Source organism: Cherax quadricarinatus, chromosome 26, assembly GCF_038502225.1.
Source record: "Cherax quadricarinatus isolate ZL_2023a chromosome 26, ASM3850222v1, whole genome shotgun sequence".
NCBI classification, from domain to species: Eukaryota; Metazoa; Arthropoda; class Malacostraca; order Decapoda; family Parastacidae; genus Cherax; species Cherax quadricarinatus.
In genome coordinates, this window is record NC_091317.1 from 15342162 (window position 1) to 15363261 (window position 21100).

Sequence of the window (21100 nt, forward strand, 5' to 3'; positions counted from 1 at the left end):
GGCAGACCGTACATCCTGGCAGGTCTGGGGTTGCTGGGTATGGTGTGCAGAAGTTTCTTCCCTTGTTCTGAGCCCCTCAGAATGCGGCGAGTCCTTTGAAGAAAAGTTTTAGTAAGGTTGTCCACTTGGTTAGTTGTGAGAGGTTTGTAGGTATCTGGGTCATTAAGTAGACTGAGCATTTTGTTCCTGTAATCGTCAGTGTGCGTGCACTCAGAATCTGCAGCAATGAGTTTCTTGAAGAAGAATGCACGATGATTGAACAAGTATTTTCTAAACTCCACTATCCTCGTCACTTCATCAGAGACTGCAGACGACGGGCATTAAACATCTTCAACACACCCAGAGAAGACTGCCGAGAAGAGATACATAGTCCTCCCCACCAACTCCATTGCCAAACACGTTTCCAACATCTTTTCCAATACCTCATTTCAAGTATCTACCTCCACAATCACGACCATCAAGGACATTACCAGTGATAGACAGGACAAGCTTCCACCCTCTGCAGGGGTATACATAATCCCTTGTAATGACTGCAACAAGTTATACTTGGGCGAAACATCAAGGGACCTCCAAACACGTATTTCAGAACACCAATACGCAAGCAGGTCTGACGACACAAGGAATGCCTGCGTACAACATCGTAATTCACACAACCACTTGATAAACTACAGAAACTCAAGACTTATCGCCACAGAAGACAACACTCAATACCGAAGAATCCTGGAATCATCACTTATTTCTATATCCGACAACTTCAACCAGAATAGTGGCTTCTATAACATAGCTGAACCACTTGCCAAGAAACTTCATCGATATCCCACATAAGAACACTGTAGAAGATCTGCTCACAAACTTATCCAATCTCCTTTCCAAGCTACCCAAGATTTTAGACTCTATAACCCCACTCGGTACATCATCAGATGCAGCATTCTCCACCTGACCTCAGCATTCTGAACCTGACTATAAATACTCGCGTTCCTTCCACCCCAGGTAGTTCTGTTTGTGACTTGAAAAAGCCCACTGTGTGGGCTTAGTAGTCAATGAAGGATCACATTATACTGCATATGTGTTTATATTTCCATTGTGTCGGTATTTTATACCATTTATTTCCATGAGTGGGAGGGGTTGGATTTGAGTGGGACTTTCACATCAGAGCTTATTTCTTGGGTGGCATTGAAAATTGGGTTGGGCAAATGTTTTGTTAGTTAGTTTAATATGTTTATTATGCACCCCATACCCATCGTGTGGGCGGTAGTCAAAAGATTACAGAGGTACATAATTGGTCCAGGGACTGGACTCCAAAGTTTTGATAGCTGAGCAAGTTACAGAGGTAATGAACTCACAATTTACAAAGGTAATGAACTCTTTTTTTTCTTTTGTTAGTGGGATGAATTGTAAAGGACCTGCCTAGTATGGGCCAACAGGCCTCCTGCAGTGTTCCTCCTTTCTTATGTTCTTATAATTAAGAGAAATCCTGAAGAGTCTGGGGACTCCTGGTTTAGCTCATGAATATAATAACTCTGATTTGACGTAATACACCTGAAAAAGGTTGCATAATTCATAAAATATATTTATTATACTGAAATTTCTACACTAAAAATAAATAGAAATTTCAGTCGTATAGAAATGTCAAGGAATTACATTATTTAATGCAAATAATAAACAACTGGAGTCAGACCAAAATTTGTATGTAAGAGGAAGACTTGAAGTTTGGCTTCTTCGATAAAGAAAATCAAATCTGACATTAATTCCTTGAGAAAATGTATGAAATATTTGTATATTTGTATAATTTTGCTAGGTAAGACACATATGCAACAGTCAGGTATCTTTATTTCGAAACGTTTCGCCTACACAGTAGGCTTCTTCAGTCGAGTACAGAAAAGTTGATAGAAGCAGAAGATACTTGTCGGTATTTTATACCATTTTAATGTTCATAATTTTGCTACTTCTCACTCAATAGCATATACTGGAGGTGAATATTGTTATTATTTCTAAACTAAAGACGGAGCCATAAGAGGAAGAGTGTGCAGCAGCTGGTGTAGTTGTTGCCGCCACCACCAGGGGGCCACCAGCCGGGGGAAAATCACAGTAAATATTACCTAATATTTTCCTAAATTTTGTTTCGCTAATTTTGAGTTTGAACTCCGCCACAAAACACAGCAACACCTGTGAGAGGTCATTGTTGCAACTACACATTATAAGGGCATGTTTGTTTCCTTAAATCTGACAGCTGTTTGTAGCAGTGGGATTGCAATGTGATCAAAATAAATATGTACAGTTTTAATGTAGATTTACCGTCTGGGAAGTTGGGTTGTTGCTGGTCAAAGGCTCTTGTTCCAAGGAATTTGAGTTTATTTCCTCAGATCAAACCTGACTGTTTCTTCCCAAGGTGATTCATGACCCTTATGAGTTTAGCGCTTCCCATCAATAATTTCCTGTAGATTTTTTACGAAGTAGACGTGAATTTCATTATTTTCTTTGACTATTATCAAATTGGTTGGGTTAGTAATTGAACCTCTTATCCTCTTCCTTGGATCAAAACTGCGTGCATCTCTAAATTAATTGTGATTGGGTTATTCTGGGCTAAAACTTCAATTACCATCACTAAGCCAATACTTATTTTTTCATTACTTTTCTTCATGGAGGAAGCCTGGATGCTGGTGAACAGCACTTCGTTCAAGGAATTGGAGTTATTATCCTCTACTTTGGATCAGTTCTGATTTCCTTTTATTCTCCAGGTCTTGTGGGTATAGCACTTAAGTTATAATAATAATAATTTTATTTCTTCAAGTACATGTACAAGGTATACAGGCCTAGCTGACATCAGTGATGCCCTATTATATAAAAAGTCCCTTGTTATGTAGTGTATTTCGGGCAAATTAGGTCAGTTTTGTCCCAGGATACGACCCACAACAGTTGACTAACACCCAGGCACCTATTTTATGGATAGGTGAACATGGACAGCAGTTGTCTTAAAGGAAACACATCCTAATGTTTTCCAGCCTTACCGGGAATTGACCCCTGGACTTCAGTGTATGAGCTGAGTGTGCTAGCACTGTATGACTTCTACTTGGACTTTTTTTTGTGTTATTCTAGGTAATTTACACATAATTTACCATGTACGATAATTTGTGGAACTGTACCTAAATAAACTTACTTGCCTACTTTCAGGCTTGGTTCTTAACCATTAATATAGTGGCAAATTACGTTGGATGCATTTTAAACATTATTTATCCTGGTATTTAATTATTGTAATATCCTGGAAATAATATTATGCACAGTATTATTTGAAGCATTCACTCATGACAGATGGTTATGATTTTAACCTGGGATAGCTTAATTATATTAAATAGGATTATATATATACACATGAATACAGTATCAAGAGTCAGTAGGATTCTAATTCCTTCCTTCTAGTAGTAATGCAAAATGATAAACGGTGATATGTCCGTTTCTCCTGCCATGCGTGTAGGGTGAACGTCTTAGTAGTTATGGATTATGTGTTATATGATTTGTGGAAATTATAATACAATTGTGAACATTGTGGTCGTATACAAGCCTCCGGATGCAACTTCCCAGCAATTCCAGGAACAGCTTTTGACCACTGTCTGGAAAATCTCCCAACTCCTGCCCTAAGCATCTTACTACAGGGAGACTTCAACGTGAGACATTTAAAATTGAGGAGTGTAGCAAATGACGACGACGATCTGATACGTATTATAACCGTATCAAAGACACACTCAGATCACAACATGATAGAGGTAGAGACATGTATGCACAGGGCTCCTGACCAGCAAAATGAAGCCTTTGCAAAATTCAACTTCAGTAACAAAAACATGCAATGGGAACAAGCCAACCATGTTCTAAATGAAACAAATTAGGAATATATCCTAAACAACACGGATCCAAACGTTGGCCTAGAAAAAATAAACTCTGTGGCTCTTGAGGTCTGCTCAAGGCACATATTGAGAAAAAGAAAGAGAGGATGTAAACTAGAAAGAGACGCTCCCTATAATGACAGAGGCGAAGAATTTCAAAGCTGCTGAGAGGAGCCAATATATCTGAAATACGAAGGGAGGCACTAGTCAGAGAAATAGCACATATCGAACTTAAGCTTAAAGAATCTCAGGAGGAACTAAAACCCATAAAGGAAATCGAAAAAAAAAATACTTCTTCTCTTATTCCAAATCTAAGAGTAAAAGAACATCTAGTGTTGGGGGCCTGCTTAGGTGAGATGGGACAAATACAGACGACAGCAAAGAAATGGGTGAGATACTAAGGTCAGAGAGCCGTTACCCAGACTAACGGTTGACAATCTAAATGAATTCTTTATGAATGAGACCCAAAATTTGGTCATTCCAAAAATCTGTGATATTATCCTAACACCACAAGACTTCGAAAAGGCAATAAATGACATGCCCATGCACTCTGCCCCAGGCCCAGACTCATGGAACTCCATGTTCATCAAGAACTGCAAGAAGTCCATCATGTGCTTTCAGCATTCTATGGAGAGGGAGCATGGATACAGGGGTCATCCCACACTCACTAAAAACATAGCCCCACTCTACAAAAGTGACAGTAAAGCAATTGCAAAGAACTACAAATCAATAGCACTAACATCCCATATCATAAAAATCTTTGAGAGGGTTCTAAGGAGCAAGATCGCCAACCACCTATACCCATCAGTTACACAATCCAGGGCAACATGCGTTTAAAGCAGGTAGCTTCTGCCTGTCCCAGCTACTGAACTACTGTGACAAGGTCCTAGATGCTGTAGAGGATGAACAAAATGCAGATGTAGTATACACAGACTTTGCAAAAGTCTTTGACAAGTGCAACCACGATGTAATAGCACACAAAATGTTTGATAAAGGAATAACAGGAAAAGTGGTAGATGGATCTGTTACTTCCTAACAAATAGAATACAAAGAGTAATAGTAAACAGTAAAGTCTGAGGCAGCTACGGTGAAAAGCTCTGTTCCACAAGGCATAGTACTTGCTCCGTGTCTTCCTTTGCTGATGACACCTGAATTTCCATGACAGTGTCCTCCATTGAAGACACTGCAAGACTCCAAGCTGACATCAACCAGATTTTCAAATTGGCCACTCAGAACAATATGAAGTTCAATGAACAAAAATTTCAACTACATAGATATGGAAAACTTGAGGAAATTAAAACTGTATCAGGGTATACAACAAATTCTAACCATACAATAGAGCAAAAAGTAATGTGAAGGACCTGGGAGTGATAATGTCAGAGGATCTCACCTTCAAAGACTGCAACAATATATCTACTGCATCTGCTAGAAAAATGATAGGATAATGAGAACCCTCAAAACTAGGGACACCAAGCCCATGACGAATCTCTTCAAATCGTTTGTTCTCCCTAGGCTGGAATGCTGCTGTACACTAATTGCCCCCTTCAAGGCAGGCAAAACTGTTGACCTGGAGAGTGTACAAAGAACTTTAACAGCACACATAAGTATGATAAAGCACCTTAATTACTGGGAATGATTGAAGTCCCTTGATTTGTATTCCCTGGAATGCTGGCAAGAGAGATGCATGATAATATACACTTGAAAAATCCTAGAGGGATTAGTACCAAACTTGCACACGAAAATCACTTCTTATGAAAGCAAAAGACTCATTAGGAGATGCAACATTCCCCCAGTGAAAAGCAGGGGTGCCATGAGTACGCTTGAAAGACAACACAATAAGTGTCAGGGGCTCAAGACTGTTCAACTGCTTCCCAGCATACATAAGGGGGATTACCAGTAGACCCCAGGCTATCTTCAAGAAGGCTCTGGACAGGCACCTAAAATCAGTACCTGACCAGCTGGGCTGTGGTTCACATGTCAGTTTGCATGTGGCCAGCAGTAACAGCCTGGTTGATCAGACCCTGATCCACCATGAGGCCTGGTTTCAGACTGGGCCGTGGGGGCGTTGACCCTTGAAACCCTCTCCAGGTATACTCGAGGTAACTCTGGGAATTGGTGAGAGATTTGTCCATAACTCGCATTTGTAGTTTTAATATGGTCTGTGCTAATCTTGTCGGGAATAGTCTGGGTGAACACTGATTGTACTAATGTTGATTGAATGTTTATTGCTAATTTTGGTCCAGACCCACTTGAATATGCAAGTGGCTCTGCCTTCAGTATGACATGTGGCTCCTCCCAAGTGTGGTTGTAGTGCTATGTAATGGTACACTGAGCAGAGATATTTCACCCTTACCAGTGTAAGGCTTCTTGTGAACACATTTACTTGATTACGGCCCCCAAAAATATAATTTTTTTCATATAAAGAATTTTGGATGAACAAGAAGTCAGATTACAATGAAAAATATTAATTTAATCAGGAGTTTGGTTTATAGAATCATACATTTTCACTTAGCATTTTAATTTGCAATATTAATTGAGGCAAGAATTTTATGTAATGTTTTATCTTCCAGATGGCATTGTCAGTGATAAGGTGGGGGATCCCCTCCCTGAGAGGGCTGTCTGGGCGCTTCTTGTCTTCTCCAACACCCATACTCCGCCCTCAGGTAAACACTGTTGTTAAGCTTGCTGCTTATCTTGTTTCAGGTTTTCATTGTACAGCATTCACTTAAACCATTCACTGTCACTTACATAAGATCTACGTTGTATTAATATTGGTAGAATTACCGACAATATGTTAAGTAAAAGGACACAACTGCAACTAATGTGACATTTTATTGTGGCAACGTTTCACTCTACAGGAGCTTTGTCAAACTGTTGCCTTCTCAAATCCATCCCCATATACCTTTGTCCAACCTACAAAAAAAAAAAAAAAAAAAAAAAAAAAGAGAGGTAATGGCTTGACAAAGCTCCTGGAGAGTGAAACATTGCCACGATAAAATGTCACATTAGTTGCATTTGTGTCCTTTTACCTAACATGATCTACATTATTGATGCCAGGGTCACTGATGTAAATCTGTTTTTTGGTGTCACGTGAGAGAATGGAGGACATCACTGAAATATAGATGATTTTGGTTGGTTCTACAGTAGGGCCCACTTATATGGCAGGTTAGGTTCCAGGCTACTGCTGCAATGCAGACATCGCTGGAAAGCAGAATGCCTTTTTTTCCACTTACAAATGCATATAAATGCCAGATAACAAGTTTGCACTAACATATATTAAGTTAGCAATAGAACTAGGCATTAAAAAAACATAAAAAGTAAAATACACACACAGTACACTCATTATTTACCGCAAAATATTTGTAGTCTTAATGTAGGGCAAAAGGTGAGAGGTATTTACTTTATGAAGTCAGGTGTGGTAGGTATGGTAACCCTCCTGGCCACCCCACCCATACATAATATACTATGACATTTAAAGCACCCTAAAGTGATAAAATGCATATACAGTACACTCATTACTTACCTGAAAATATTTGTAGTCTTAATAATAAATAATAAAAGTAACGAGTGTACTGTATATGCATTTTATCGCTCTAGGGCGCTTTAAATGTTGTAGTAGGTGGGCTGGCCAGGCCGGCTACCATACCTCCCAAACAACTTTCTACAAATACTGTAAATACTTTTCACCTCTCACTCTACATTAAGACTTAACACATCGGCCGATTCCCACCAAGGCAGGGTGGCCCGAAAAAGAAAACCTTTTATCATCATTCACTCCATCACTGTCTTGCCAGAAGGGTGCTTTACACTACAGTTAAAAAACTGCAACATTAACACCCCTCCTTCAGAGTGCAGACACTGTACCTCCCATCTCCAGGACTCAAGTCTGGCCTGCCAGTTTCCCGGAATCCCTTCATAAATGTTACTTTGCTCACACTCATTACTTAACTTAAAATATTTGTAGTCTTAATGTAGGGTGTGAGGTGAATAAGAGAGAGAAAAGCGAATAACTGAGAAATAGACAACAAGTAAGAGAACAGAGCCGCAGACTACTATGTAAACAAACGCGTCTGGTTATGGTTGATACACGTTCATAAAAACACCTTACATTGTGTACAAGTAGTCTCCACAGTGGTACAGTAAAATAAATAAAGACCAGCACTGCCATTCTTATGTTGGAGCATCATTCCTTTTAAGAATATTATTACAAGTTGTTATTGTTATTATTACAAATTATTATTATTGAAAGTTACAGTGGACCCCCGACTTATGATGTCCTCAACCTATGTTAAAACTGACATACGATACTTGGCAACGTAAAAATTTGACCCCGACATACGTTTAAAAACTCGACTTACATCATTCGTACCACGGTCAGCTGCTGCTGCATCACGGTCAGCTGTACTACTCGAAGATGTGGAGAGACTGTTATTGGTGTGGCTTCTCGAGAATACCGAGAAACAATTAACCCCAGAGAGTTAGCCACCCAGGATAACCCAAGAAAGTCAGTGTGTCATCGAGGACTGTCTAGCTTATTTCCATTGGGTTCCTTAATCTTGTCCCCGAGGATGCGACCCACACCAGTCGACTAACACTCAGGTGAACAGGAAAAAATGCCTGGAACTAGTGCTCATATTGGTGAATTTAAGGCCAGCAAAGGTTGGTTTGAGAGATTTAAGAATCGTAGTGGCATACACAGTGTGATGAGGCCTGTTCTGGAAGAAAATGCCAAACAGGACCTACATTACTCAGGAGAAAAAGGCACTCCCAGGACAGTGTCTCATCACTACATCTTCAATAAAGGTAAGTGTCATTTATTCTTCATTTAGTACACTAGTACATGCACAATATATATTGTGCATGTATCCTTCTTTTTGTGTGTAGAAAATATATATTTCATGTGGTAAAATTTTTTTTTTCATACTTTTGGGTGTCTTCAACGAATTAATTTGATTTCCATTATTTCTTGTGGGGAAAATTAATTCGACTTACGATAATTTCGTTTTACAATGTGCTCTCAGGAATGAATTAATATCGTAAGTCGGGGGTCCACTGTACTATTATTGTTACAAATTATTATTATTATTACAATCATAATAAAAAAGAAGCGTTAAACCCACAAGGGTCGTGAATAGCTATAGATAGTGAAGACATACGAAAGGAATATTTTTCAACAGTTATCCCCCAGTAACTGGTGTTTGACTAGAGAAAACATAATTCTTCCGACACTCCTACAAACCACTTGGTAAACAATTCTCATATTTATGTAAATTTTTATACTTTGGGTGTATGTATCATGTAAATGTGTTACATACTGTGTTTATTATATTATTTTGAAAAAATATTATGAATAAATGGAAAAGTCTATATTAAGGTAATATACGACATTAATGCGCCCAAGAGATTATTATATAGTTTCAAGAGTAGAAAGACAAGTGATTTTAATGTGCATCTGCATGCCAGCACAGTGTGTAGTATATTTAGGTACAGGTACACATAAGTATAATTATCAAAGTACATACATATAAAATACACAATAACTTTAAAACACTTGAAATTTTGGAAATTTTCCAGACATAATAGATGTGCTCACTGAGAATGTAAACAAACCGGGTGGGGCATGCCCTGTTAAAAAGACTGGGAGCCATATAGCAAGTTTTGGTCATAATTTGAAATCACTGTACAGTGGAACTTTGACTTATGAGTTTAATCCGTTCCAGGAGCTAGCTCATAACTCAATTCACTCGTATATCATATTAATTTTCCTCATTTAAATTAATTGAAAAGCCATTAATTCGTTCCTGCACTCTGGAGAGACGAGAAAAAATACTTAATATGACGCTATTATCAATTCTACAGCTTATTTATCTATCACAATTCATCTAGTATGACATAATAAGCAATATAATTAGCACAGAAACATGATATATACTCTAGAATGAATAAAATAGGCCATAGTATGGTGGCAGAGGCAACAGCGGCAGAAGCGTCAGTCATTTCTGTCACAGTTTGACCGTAATATCTTCCCATGTTCTTACTGTAAGAGAAAATGGAGTACAGTGGACCCCCGCATAACGATATTAATCCGTTCCTGAGAGCTCATTGTTATGCGAAATTATCGTTATGCGAATGAATTTTCCCCATAAGAAATAATGGAAATCAAATTAATCCGTGCAAGACACCCAAAAGTATGAAAAAAAAATTTTTACCACATGAAATACAGTGGACCCTTAACCAGCGATGGCATCGATTAACGATAAATCTGACTAGCGATACATTTAAACGCAAAAATTTTGCCTCAACTAGCGCTTAAAAACCCGACCAGCGCTATTCATTCCGTACCATACGCGTCCACTTTGGCCTGAGCGTGCCTCACTTGTCCCTTGGGTGTCAGTGTTTACAAGCCAGCCAGCCACCGCGGTCGCTTCCAAACATACAACAACTGGAACATTTCATATTATCACAGCCTTTGTAGTGATTGCACCTGCAAAATAAGTCATCATGGGCCCCAAGAAAGCTTCTAGTGCCAACCCTACAGCAAAAAGGGTGAGAATTACTATGGAGATGAAGAAAGAGATCATTGCTAAGTATGAAAGTGGAGTGCGTGTCTCTGAGCTGGTCAGGTTGTATAATAAACCCCAATCAACCATTGCTACTATTGTGGGTAAGAAAACGGCAATCAAGGAAGCTGTTCTTGCCAAAGGTGCAGCTGCTGCTGCACCACAGTCAGCTGTTGTTGTTGCTGCACCACCATCAGCTGTTTTACTCGAAGATGTGTAGAGAGTGTTGTTGGTGTGGCTTAACGTGAAACAATTACCGAGAAACGATTAACCCCGAAGGGTTAGCCACCCAGGATAACCCAAGAAAGTCAGTGCATCATCGAGGACTGTCTAACTTATTTCCATTGTGGTCCTTAATCTTGTCCCCCAGGATGCGACCCACAACAGTTGACTAACACCCAGGTGAACAGGAAAAATTGCCTGGAACTAGTGCTCATATTGGTGAGGCTAGTGGGGAGGATGTGGAAGAGTTGGTGGAGGAGGACAATGAAGAACAAACCACTGATGAGCTGCTAGATCATCTTCAACAGTAAGAGGCCACACCTGAGGAAACTGCTTCGGAGGAGGGGAGAGAGAAATTGAAGAAGTTGCCTACTTCAAAGATTAAGGAAATGTGTGCAAAGTGGCTTAAAGTGCAAACCTTTTTTGATGAAAATCACCCTCACACAGCTATTGCAAGCCGTGCTGGTGACTATTACACTGACAATGTTGTGAAACACTTTAGGATAAAGGAACGAGAGGTACAGGCCTCTATGGACAGATATGTTGTGCGACAGAAGTCCAATGACTCTGAAGCTGGTCCTAGTGGCATTAAAAGAACAAGGGAAGTAACCCCAGAAAAAGACTTGCTGCCTCAAGTGCTAATGGAAGGGGATTCCCCTTCTAAAACACTAACAAGATCAACGGTCTCCCCTCCTCCCATCCCATCAATCATCACCAGATCTTCAATAAAGGTAAGTGTCATGTAACTGTGCATGTCTTCTTCAGTTTGCATGTATTAAAATTAATATTTCATGTGGTAAAAATTTTTTTTTTTCAATACTTTGGGGTGTCTTGCATGGATTAATTTGATTTCCATTATTTCTTATGGGGAAAATTAACTTGACTAACGATTATTTTGATTAACGATGAGCTCTCAGGAACGGATTAATATTGCTGGTTGAGGGTCCACTGTATACATTTTCCTACACACAAAGAGAAGGATACATGCACAATAGTAGAGTAGTACATGCACAGTATGTATTGTGCATGTACTACTCTACTAAATGAAGAATAAATGACACCTTTATTGAAGATGCAGCAATGACTGATGAGACACTGTGTCCTGGGAGTGCCTTTTCCTCCTGAGTACTGTAGGTCCTGTTTGGCATTTTCTTCCAGAACAGGCCTTATCACACTGTGTATGCCACTATGATTCTTAAATCTCTCAAACCAACCTTTGCTGGCTTTAAATTCACCAATATGAGCACTAGTTCCAGGCATTTTTCCCTGTTCACCTGGGTGTTAGTCGACTGGTGTGGGTTGCATCCTGGGAGACAAGATTAAGGACCCCAATGGAAATGAGTTAGACAGTCTTCGATGACACTGACTTTTTTGGGTTATCCTGGGTGGCTAACCCTCTGGGGTTAATTGTTTCTTGGTATTCTCAATAAGCCACACCAACAACGGTGCTACAGCAGCAGCAGCAGCAGCAGCAGCAGCAGCAGCTGACAGTGCTACAGCAGCAGCTGACGGTACTACAGCAGCAGCAGACGGTACTACAGCAGCAGCAGCAGCTGATGGTGGTACAGCAGCAGCAGCAGCAGCTGATGGTGCTACAGCAGCAGCAGCAGCTGACAGTGCTACAGCAGCAGCAGCTGACAGTGCAGCAGCAGCAGCAGCAGCTGACAGTGCTATAGCAGCAGCAGCAGCTGACAGTGCTATAGCAGCAGCAGCAACAGCAGCTGACAGTGCTACAGCAGCAGCTGACAGTGCTACAGCAGCAGCAGACGGTGCTACAGCAGCAGCAGATGGTGCTACAGCAGCAGCAGACGGTACTACAGCAGCAGCAGCAGCTGGCGGTGGTACAGCAGCAGCAGCAGCTGATGGTGCTACAGCAGCAGCAGCAGCTGACAGTGCTACAGCAGCAACAGTTGACCATGGTACCACAGTATTTCGATAATATTTCTCACCCTTTTTACCACAGGGTTGGCACTAGAAGCTTTCTTGGGGCCCATGGTCACTTATTTTGCAGATAAAATCACCAAAAACGCTGTAATAATACGAAATGTTCCGATTGTATGCTTGGATGTTACCGCAGAGGCTGGCTTGTAAACAATGCCACCGGCGGAACGTGTGAGGCTGGCTCAGGCCTCACATAGACGCGTCTCGGACGAATGGCGTCGAGCGAGTTTTTTAGCGCTATGCGATGCAAAATTTTAGTGATAAAATGTATCGCTATGTGGATTTAACGTTATGTGATGCCAACGGTATGCGGGGGTCCACTGTATTTTTGAGGCTAACTGCAGTAGATCACTAGGAGCCATGGTTAGAAAAAAGAAATTTGGCCAAATGACTGTAAAAAAAAAAATGCAAACAAGCACGAGAGAACTGCCCCCACAGGGATGTAAACATGTTTACTGCTTACCAGCTGTGCCAGCTAACAGAAGCAATCTGAATTATTATTATGTACGTATTATGCATTATTATTATTAATTTAGGGAACTGAAGCTCTATGATTATTATAATTATTATTAATTTAGGGAACAAGCTCTATTATTATTATTATTATTATTAATTTAGGGAACTGAAGCTCTATCATTATAATTATTATTATTAATTTAGGGAACTGAAGCTCTATCATTATAATAATAATTTATTATTATTAGTAGTATATTATTATTTTTATTATTTTTTATTTTTTATTTTTTTTATTATCACACCGGCCGATTCCCACCAAGGCAGGGTGGCCCGAAAAAGAAAAACTTTCACCATCATTCACTCCATCACTGTCTTGCCAGAAGGGTGCTTTACACTACAGTTTTTAAACTGCAACATTAACACCCCTCCTTCAGAGTGCAGGCACTGTACTTCCCATCTCCAGGACTCAAGTCCGGCCTGCCGGTTTCCCTGAATCCCTTCATAAATGTTACTTTGCTCACACTCCAACAGCACGTCAAGTATTAAAAACCATTTGTCTCCATTCACTCCTATCAAACACGCTCACGCATGCCTGCTGGAAGTCCAAGCCCCTCGCACACAAAACCTCCTTTACCCCCTCCCTCCAACCCTTCCTAGGCCGACCCCTACCCCGCCTTCCTTCCACTACAGACTGATACACTCTTGAAGTCATTCTGTTTCGCTCCATTCTCTCTACATGTCCGAACCACCTCAACAACCCTTCCTCAGCCCTCTGGACAACAGTTTTGGTAATCCCGCACCTCCTCCTAACTTCCAAACTACGAATTCTCTGCATTATATTCACACCACACATTGCCCTCAGACATGACATCTCCACTGCCTCCAGCCTTCTCCTCGCTGCAACATTCATCACCCACGCTTCACACCCATATAAGAGCGTTGGTAAAACTATACTCTCATACATTCCCCTCTTTGCCTCCAAGGACAAAGTTCTTTGTTTCCACAGACTCCTAAGTGCACCACTCACTCTTTTTCCCTCATCAATTCTATGATTCACCTCATCTTTCATAGACCCATCCGCTGACACGTCCACTCCCAAATATCTGAATACGTTCACCTCCTCCATACTCTCTCCCTCCAATCTGATATTCAATCTTTCATCACCTAATCTTTTTGTTATCCTCATAACCTTACTCTTTCCTGTATTCACCTTTAATTTTCTTCTTTTGCACACCCTACCAAATTCATCCACCAATCTCTGCAACTTCTCTTCAGAATCTCCCAAGAGCACAGTGTCATCAGCAAAGAGCAGCTGTGACAACTCCCACTTTGTGTGTGATTCTTTATCTTTTAACTCCACGCCTCTTGCCAAAACCCTCGCATTTACTTCTCTTACAACCCCATCTATAAATATATTAAACAACCACGGTGACATCACACATCCTTGTCTAAGGCCTACTTTTACTGGGAAAAAATTTCCCTCTTTCCTACATACTCTAACTTGAGCCTCACTATCCTCGTAAAAACTCTTCACTGCTTTCAGTAACCTACCTCCTACACCATACACTTGCAACATCTGCCACATTGCCCCCCTATCCACCCTGTCATACGCCTTTTCCAAATCCATAAATGCCACAAAGACCTCTTTAGCCTTATCTAAATACTGTTCACTTATATGTTTCACTGTAAACACCTGGTCCACACACCCCCTACCTTTCCTAAAGCCTCCTTGTTCATCTGCTATCCTATTCTCCGTCTTACTCTTAATTCTTTCAATTATAACTCTACCATACACTTTACCAGGTACACTCAACAGACTTATCCCCCTATAATTTTTGCACTCTCTTTTATCCCCTTTGCCTTTATACAAAGGAACTATGCATGCTCTCTGCCAATCCCTAGGTACCTTACCCTCTTCCATACATTTATTAAATAATTGCACCAACCACTCCAAAACTATATCCCCACCTGCTTTTAACATTTCTATCTTTATCCCATCAATCCCGGCTGCCTTACCCCCTTTCATTTTACCTACTGCCTCACGAACTTCCCCCACACTCACAACTGGCTCTTCCTCACTCCTACAAGATGTTATTCCTCCTTGCCCTATACACGAAATCACAGCTTCCCTATCTTCATCAACATTTAACAATTCCTCAAAATATTCCTTCCATCTTCCCAATACCTCTAACTCTCCATTTAATAACTCTCCTCTCCTATTTTTAACTGACAAATCCATTTGTTCTCTAGGCTTTCTTAACTTGTTAATCTCACTCCAAAACTTTTTCTTATTTTCAACAAAATTTGTTGATAACATCTCACCCACTCTCTCATTTGCTCTCTTTTTACATTGCTTCACCACTCTCTTAACTTCTCTCTTTTTCTCCATATACTCTTCCCTCCTTGCATCACTTCTACTTTGTAAAAACTTCTCATATGCTAACTTTTTCTCCCTTACTACTCTCTTTACATCATCATTCCACCAATCGCTCCTCTTCCCTCCTGCACCCACTTTCCTGTAACCACAAACTTCTGCTGAACACTCTAACACTACATTTTTAAACCTACCCCATACCTCTTCGACCCCATTGCCTATGCTCTCATTAGCCCATCTATCCTCCAATAGCTGTTTATATCTTACCCTAACTGCCTCCTCTTTTAGTTTATAAACCTTCACCTCTCTCTTCCCTGATGCTTCTATTCTCCTTGTATCCCATCTACCTTTTACTCTCAGTATAGCTACAACTAGAAAGTGATCTGATATATCTGTGGCCCCTCTATAAACATGTACATCCTGAAGTCTACTCAACAGTCTTTTATCTACCAATACATAATCCAACAAACTACTGTCATTTCGCCCTACATCATATCGTGTATACTTATTTATCCTCTTTTTCTTAAAATATGTATTACCTATAACTAAACCCCTTTCTATACAAAGTTCAATCAAAGGGCTCCCATTATCATTTACACCTGGCACCCCAAACTTACCTACCACACCCTCTCTAAAAGTTTCTCCTACTTTAGCATTCAAGTCCCCTACCACAATTACTCTCTCACTTGGTTCAAAGGCTCCTATACATTCACTTAACATCTCCCAAAATCTCTCTCTCTCCTCTGCATTCCTCTCTTCTCCAGGTGCATACACGCTTATTATGACCCACTTCTCGCATCCAACCTTTACTTTAATCCACATAATTCTTGAATTTACACATTCATATTCTCTTTTCTCCTTCCATAACTGATCATTTAACATTACTGCTACCCCTTCCTTTGCTCTAACTCTCTCAGATACTCCAGATTTAATCCCATTTATTTCCCCCCACTGAAACTCTCCTACCCCCTTCAGCTTTGTTTCGCTTAGGGCCAGGACATCCAACTTCTTTTCATTCATAACATCAGCAATCATCTGTTTCTTGTCATCCGCACTACATCCACGCACATTTAAGCAACCCAGTTTTATAAAGTTTTTCTTCTTCTCTTTTTTAGTAATTGTATACAGGAGAAGGGGTTACTAGCCCATTGCTCCCGGCATTTTAGTCGCCTCATACGACACGCATGGCTTACGGAGGAAAGATTCTTTTCCACTTCCCCATGGACAATAGAAGAAATAAAAAAGAACAAGAGCTATTTAGAAAAAAGAGAAAAACCTAGATGTATGTATATATATATATGCATGTGCGTGTCTGTGAAGTGTGACCAAAGTGTAAGTAGGAGTAGCAAGATATCCCTGTTATCTTAGCGTGTTTATGAGACAGAAAAAGAAACCAGCAATCCTACCATCATGCAAAACAGTTACAGGTTTTTGTTTCACAGTCATCTGGCAGGACGGTAGTACTTCCCTGGGTGGTTGCTGTCTACCAACCTACTACCTAATATTATTATTATTATGATTTTTTTTTCTCAACAAGTCGGCCGTCTCCCACCGAGGCAGGGTGACCCAACAAAAGAAAGAAAATCCCCAAAAAGAAAATACTTTCATCATCATTCAACACTTTCACCACACTCACACATTATCAATGTTTTTGCAGAGGTGCTCAGAACACAACAGTTTAGAAGCATATACGTATAAAGATACAAAACATATCCCTCCAAACTGCCAATATCCCAAACCCCTCCTTTAAAGTGCAGGCATTGTACTTCCCATTTCCAGGACTCAAGTCCGACTATATGAAAATAACCGGTTTCCCTGAATCCCTTCACTAAATATTACCCTGCTCACACTCCAACAGATCGTCAGGTCCCAAGTACCATTCGTCTCCATTCACTCCTATCTAACACGCTCATGCACGCTTGTTGGAAGTCCAAGCCCCTCGCCCACAAAACCTCCTTTACTCCCTCTCTCCAACCCTTTCGAGGACGACCCCTACCCCGCCTTCCTTCCCCTATAGATTTATATGCTTTCCATGTCTTTCTACTTTGATCCATTCTCTCTAAATGATCAAACCACCTCAACAACCCCTCTTCTGCCCTCTGACTTATACGTTTATTAACTCCACACCTTTTCCTAATTTCCACACTCCGAATTTTCTGCATAATATTTACACCACACATTGCCCTTAGACAGGACATCTCCACTGCCTCCAACCATCTCTCACTGCTGCATTTACCACCCAAGCTTCACACCCATATAAGAGCGTTGGTACTACTATACTTTCATACATTCCCTTCTTTGCCTCCATAGATAATGTTTTTTGACTCCACATATACCTCAACGCACCACTCACCTTTTTTCCCTCATCAATTCTATGATTAACCTCATCCTTCATAAATCCATCCGCCGACACGTCATCTCCCAAGTACGTATCTGAAAACATTCACTTCTTCCATACTCCTCCTCCCCAATTTGATATCCAATTTTTCTTTATCTAAATCATTTGATACCCTCATCACCTTACTCTTTTCTATGTTCACTTTCAACTTTCTACCTTTACACACATTCCCAAACTCGTCCACTAACCTTTGCAATTTTTCTTCAGAATCTCCCATAAGCACAGTATCATCAGCAAAAAGTAACTGTGTCAATTCCCATTTTGAATTTGATTGCCCATAATTTAATCCCACCCCTCTCCCGAACACCATAGCATTTACTTCTTTTACAACCCCATCTATAAATATATTAAACAACCATGGTGACATTATGTAACAAAAAACGCGATTCTAAAAGCTTAGAGATCTCCAGTGAATACTAGAAAGGACTGCCCTTCTAGCATCCAGCCTGTTACTGGGTTTTCGTAGCAAGTAGTCAGTATCCTTGTCCAATTATCCATTAAAATTCAGTATTATTCAATAGTGCTTCAGGATTACAACTGGTAGGCTACTAACTAGAGAAATTAAAATTTAATAAATTTATTAAGTCTAGAGGTATATGCGAATGAATTTTCCCCATAAGAAATAATGGAAATAAAACATTTATGGATTTGGAAAAGGCGTATGACAGGGTGGATAGGGGGGCAATGTGGCAGATGTTGCAAGTGTATGGTGTAGGAGGTAGGTTACTGAAAGCAGTGAAGAGTTTTTACGAGGATAGTGAGGCTCAAGTTAGAGTATGTAGAAAAGAGGGAAATTTTTTCCCAGTAAAAGTAGGCCTTAGACAAGGATGTGTGATGTCACCGTGGTTGTTTAATATATTTATAGATGGGGTTGTAAGAGAAGTAAATGCGAGGGTCTTGGCAAGAGGCGTGGAGTTAAAAGATAAAGAATCACACACAGGGTGGGAGTTGTCACAGCTGCTCTTTGCTGATGACACTGTGCTCTTGGGAGATTCTGAAGAGAAGCTGCAGAGATTGGTGGATGAATTTGGTAGGGTGTGCAAAAGAAGAAAATTAAAGGTGAATACAGGAAAGAGTAAGGTTATGAATAACAAAAAGATTAGGTGATGAAAGATTGAATATCAGATTGGAGGGAGAGAGTATGGAGGAGGTGAACGTATTCAGATATTTGGGAGTGGATCAGCGGATGGGTCTATGAAAGATGAGGTGAATCATAGAATTGATGAGGGAAAAAGAGTGAGTGGTGCACTTATGGAGACAGAGAACTTTGTCCTTGGAGGCAAAGAGGGGAATGTACGAGAGTATAGTTTTACCAACGCTCTTATATGGGTGTGAAGCAATGTTGCAGCGAGGAGAAGGCCATGTCATGTCTGCAATGTGTGGTGTGAATATAATGCAGAGAATTCGTAGTTTGGAAGTTAGGAGGAGGTGCGGGATTACCAAAACTGTTGTCCAGAGGGCTGAGGAAGGGTTGTTGAGGTGGTTCGGACATGTAGAGAGAATGGAGCGAAACACTTCAAGAGTGTATCAGTCTGTAGTGGAAGGAAGGCGGGGTAGGGGTCGGCCTAGGAAGGGTTGGAGGGAGGGGGTAAAGGAGGTTTTGTGTGCGAGGGGCTTGGACTTCCAGCAGGCATGCGTGAGCGTGTTTGATAGGAGTGAATGGAGACAAATGGTTTTTAATACTTGACGTGCTGTTGGAGTGTGAGCAAAGTAACATTTATGAAGGGATTCAGGGAAACCGGCAGGCCGGACTTGAGTCCTGGAGATGGGAAGTACAGTGCCTGCACTCTGAAGGAGGGGTGTTAATGTTGCAGTTTAAAAACTGTAGTGTAAAGCACCCTTCTGGCAAGACAGTGATGGAGTGAATGATGGTGAAAGTTTTTCTTTTTCGGGCCACCCTGCCTTGGTGGGAATCGGCCAGTGTGATAATAAAAAAAAAAAATAATAAAAATTAATCCGTGCAAGACGCTCAAAAGTATGAAAAAAATTTTTTTTTACCACATGAAATGTTAATTTTAATAAAAAACGCGATTCTAAAAGCTTAGAGATCTCCAGTGAATACTAGAAAGGACTGCCCTTCTAGCGTCCAGCCTGTTACTGGGTTTTCGTAGCAAGTAGTCAGTATCCTTGTCCAATTATCCATTAAAATTCAGTATTATTCAATAGTGCTTCAGGATTACAACTGGTAGGCTACTAACTAGAGAAATTAAAATTTAATAAATTTATTAAGTCTAGAGGTATATTATCAAAGTAAATTAAATTAATCACAGTAATCAAAGTAATATCACTTCTCTCAAGTTTAATATTATTGTGCTGAAAGCACATATCACATTTATTATTCTTAAGTACCGTCTGGTACATTAACATTTAACCCTTTGAGGGTTTTCGTCGTACTAGTACGTTTTACGCGTAGGGGTTTTTGACGTACTAGTACTCATAAATTCTAGCGGCCTCAAATCTAGTGGGAGAAAGCTGGTAGGCCTTCATATGAAAGAATGGGTCTATGTGGTCAGTGTGCACAGTCTAAAAAAAATCCTGCAGCACACAGTGCATAATGAGAAAAAAAAAACTTTGACCATTTTTTTTTAATAAATCAGCGACTTTGCAGTGTATTTTCGTATGGTATTTATTGTTGTATTCTAGTTTTCTTGGTCTCATTTTATAGAATGGAAGACATTACAGAAATTGAGATGATTTTGACTGGTTTTACAAAGAAAGGTGCCTTGAAATTGAGCTCAAAGAAGCAGAAATGTTCGATTTTTACCAAACTTCAAAAGTAAACAAATCGTGCCAAGCGTGCAATACACGTCAACTGGCGAGTCTAATATTCTTTCACAAGTGCACCAATAATATTTATACCATTTTTTACACTAATGCAGTAGTCTGCATAACAGTAAATCTTATATTTTTTGTGAAAATAAAAATTCAAAGTGGAAAGCAAAAGAATATAAGAGGGGACTTGAGACATGACTAATGACTAGAGGAAATGTCATTTTAGTGCCAGGAATGTCTTTCTTGTTTATTCTGGACCCTATTCCGAAATTGGCATCTTTTGAAATTTGTGTGAAATTGGCAAAATTGCTAAATTCTGACCACTGTACTGGATAGTTGAATTTCATAAACGAGTGGTTTCTTGCATCCATTCGATAGAAAAAATGGAGTTCTAGCGAAATATTCATGTTTTTTGTCGACTAGTACAGTGAAATTGGCCGAAAATGGGGCTCAAAGTGGGCAAAATCGCCGATGCGTAAACATCGCCGAGACCGCTAAC

General features: G+C 40.1%; 1 protein-coding gene across 3 annotated transcripts in view; it reads left to right on the top strand.

Annotated features, from left to right (window-relative positions):
* ND-42 (NADH dehydrogenase (ubiquinone) subunit ND-42) overlaps window positions 1-21100 on the top strand; it is an 86745-nt gene that overhangs the window by 17316 nt on the left and 48329 nt on the right. Inside the window, exons 1-2 of one of the 3 annotated variants that reach the window (XM_053780483.2) lie at window positions 2024-2088; window positions 6449-6541. In XM_053780483.2, coding sequence (XP_053636458.1) covers window positions 6449-6541 — 93 coding nt within the window. In that variant the 5' untranslated portion in view covers window positions 2024-2088. Of the gene's footprint in view, window positions 1-2023; window positions 2089-2123; window positions 2176-6448; window positions 6542-21100 lie in introns of those variants that run through there. The other 2 variants (XM_053780484.2, XM_070088819.1) reach the window with 2 other exon arrangements.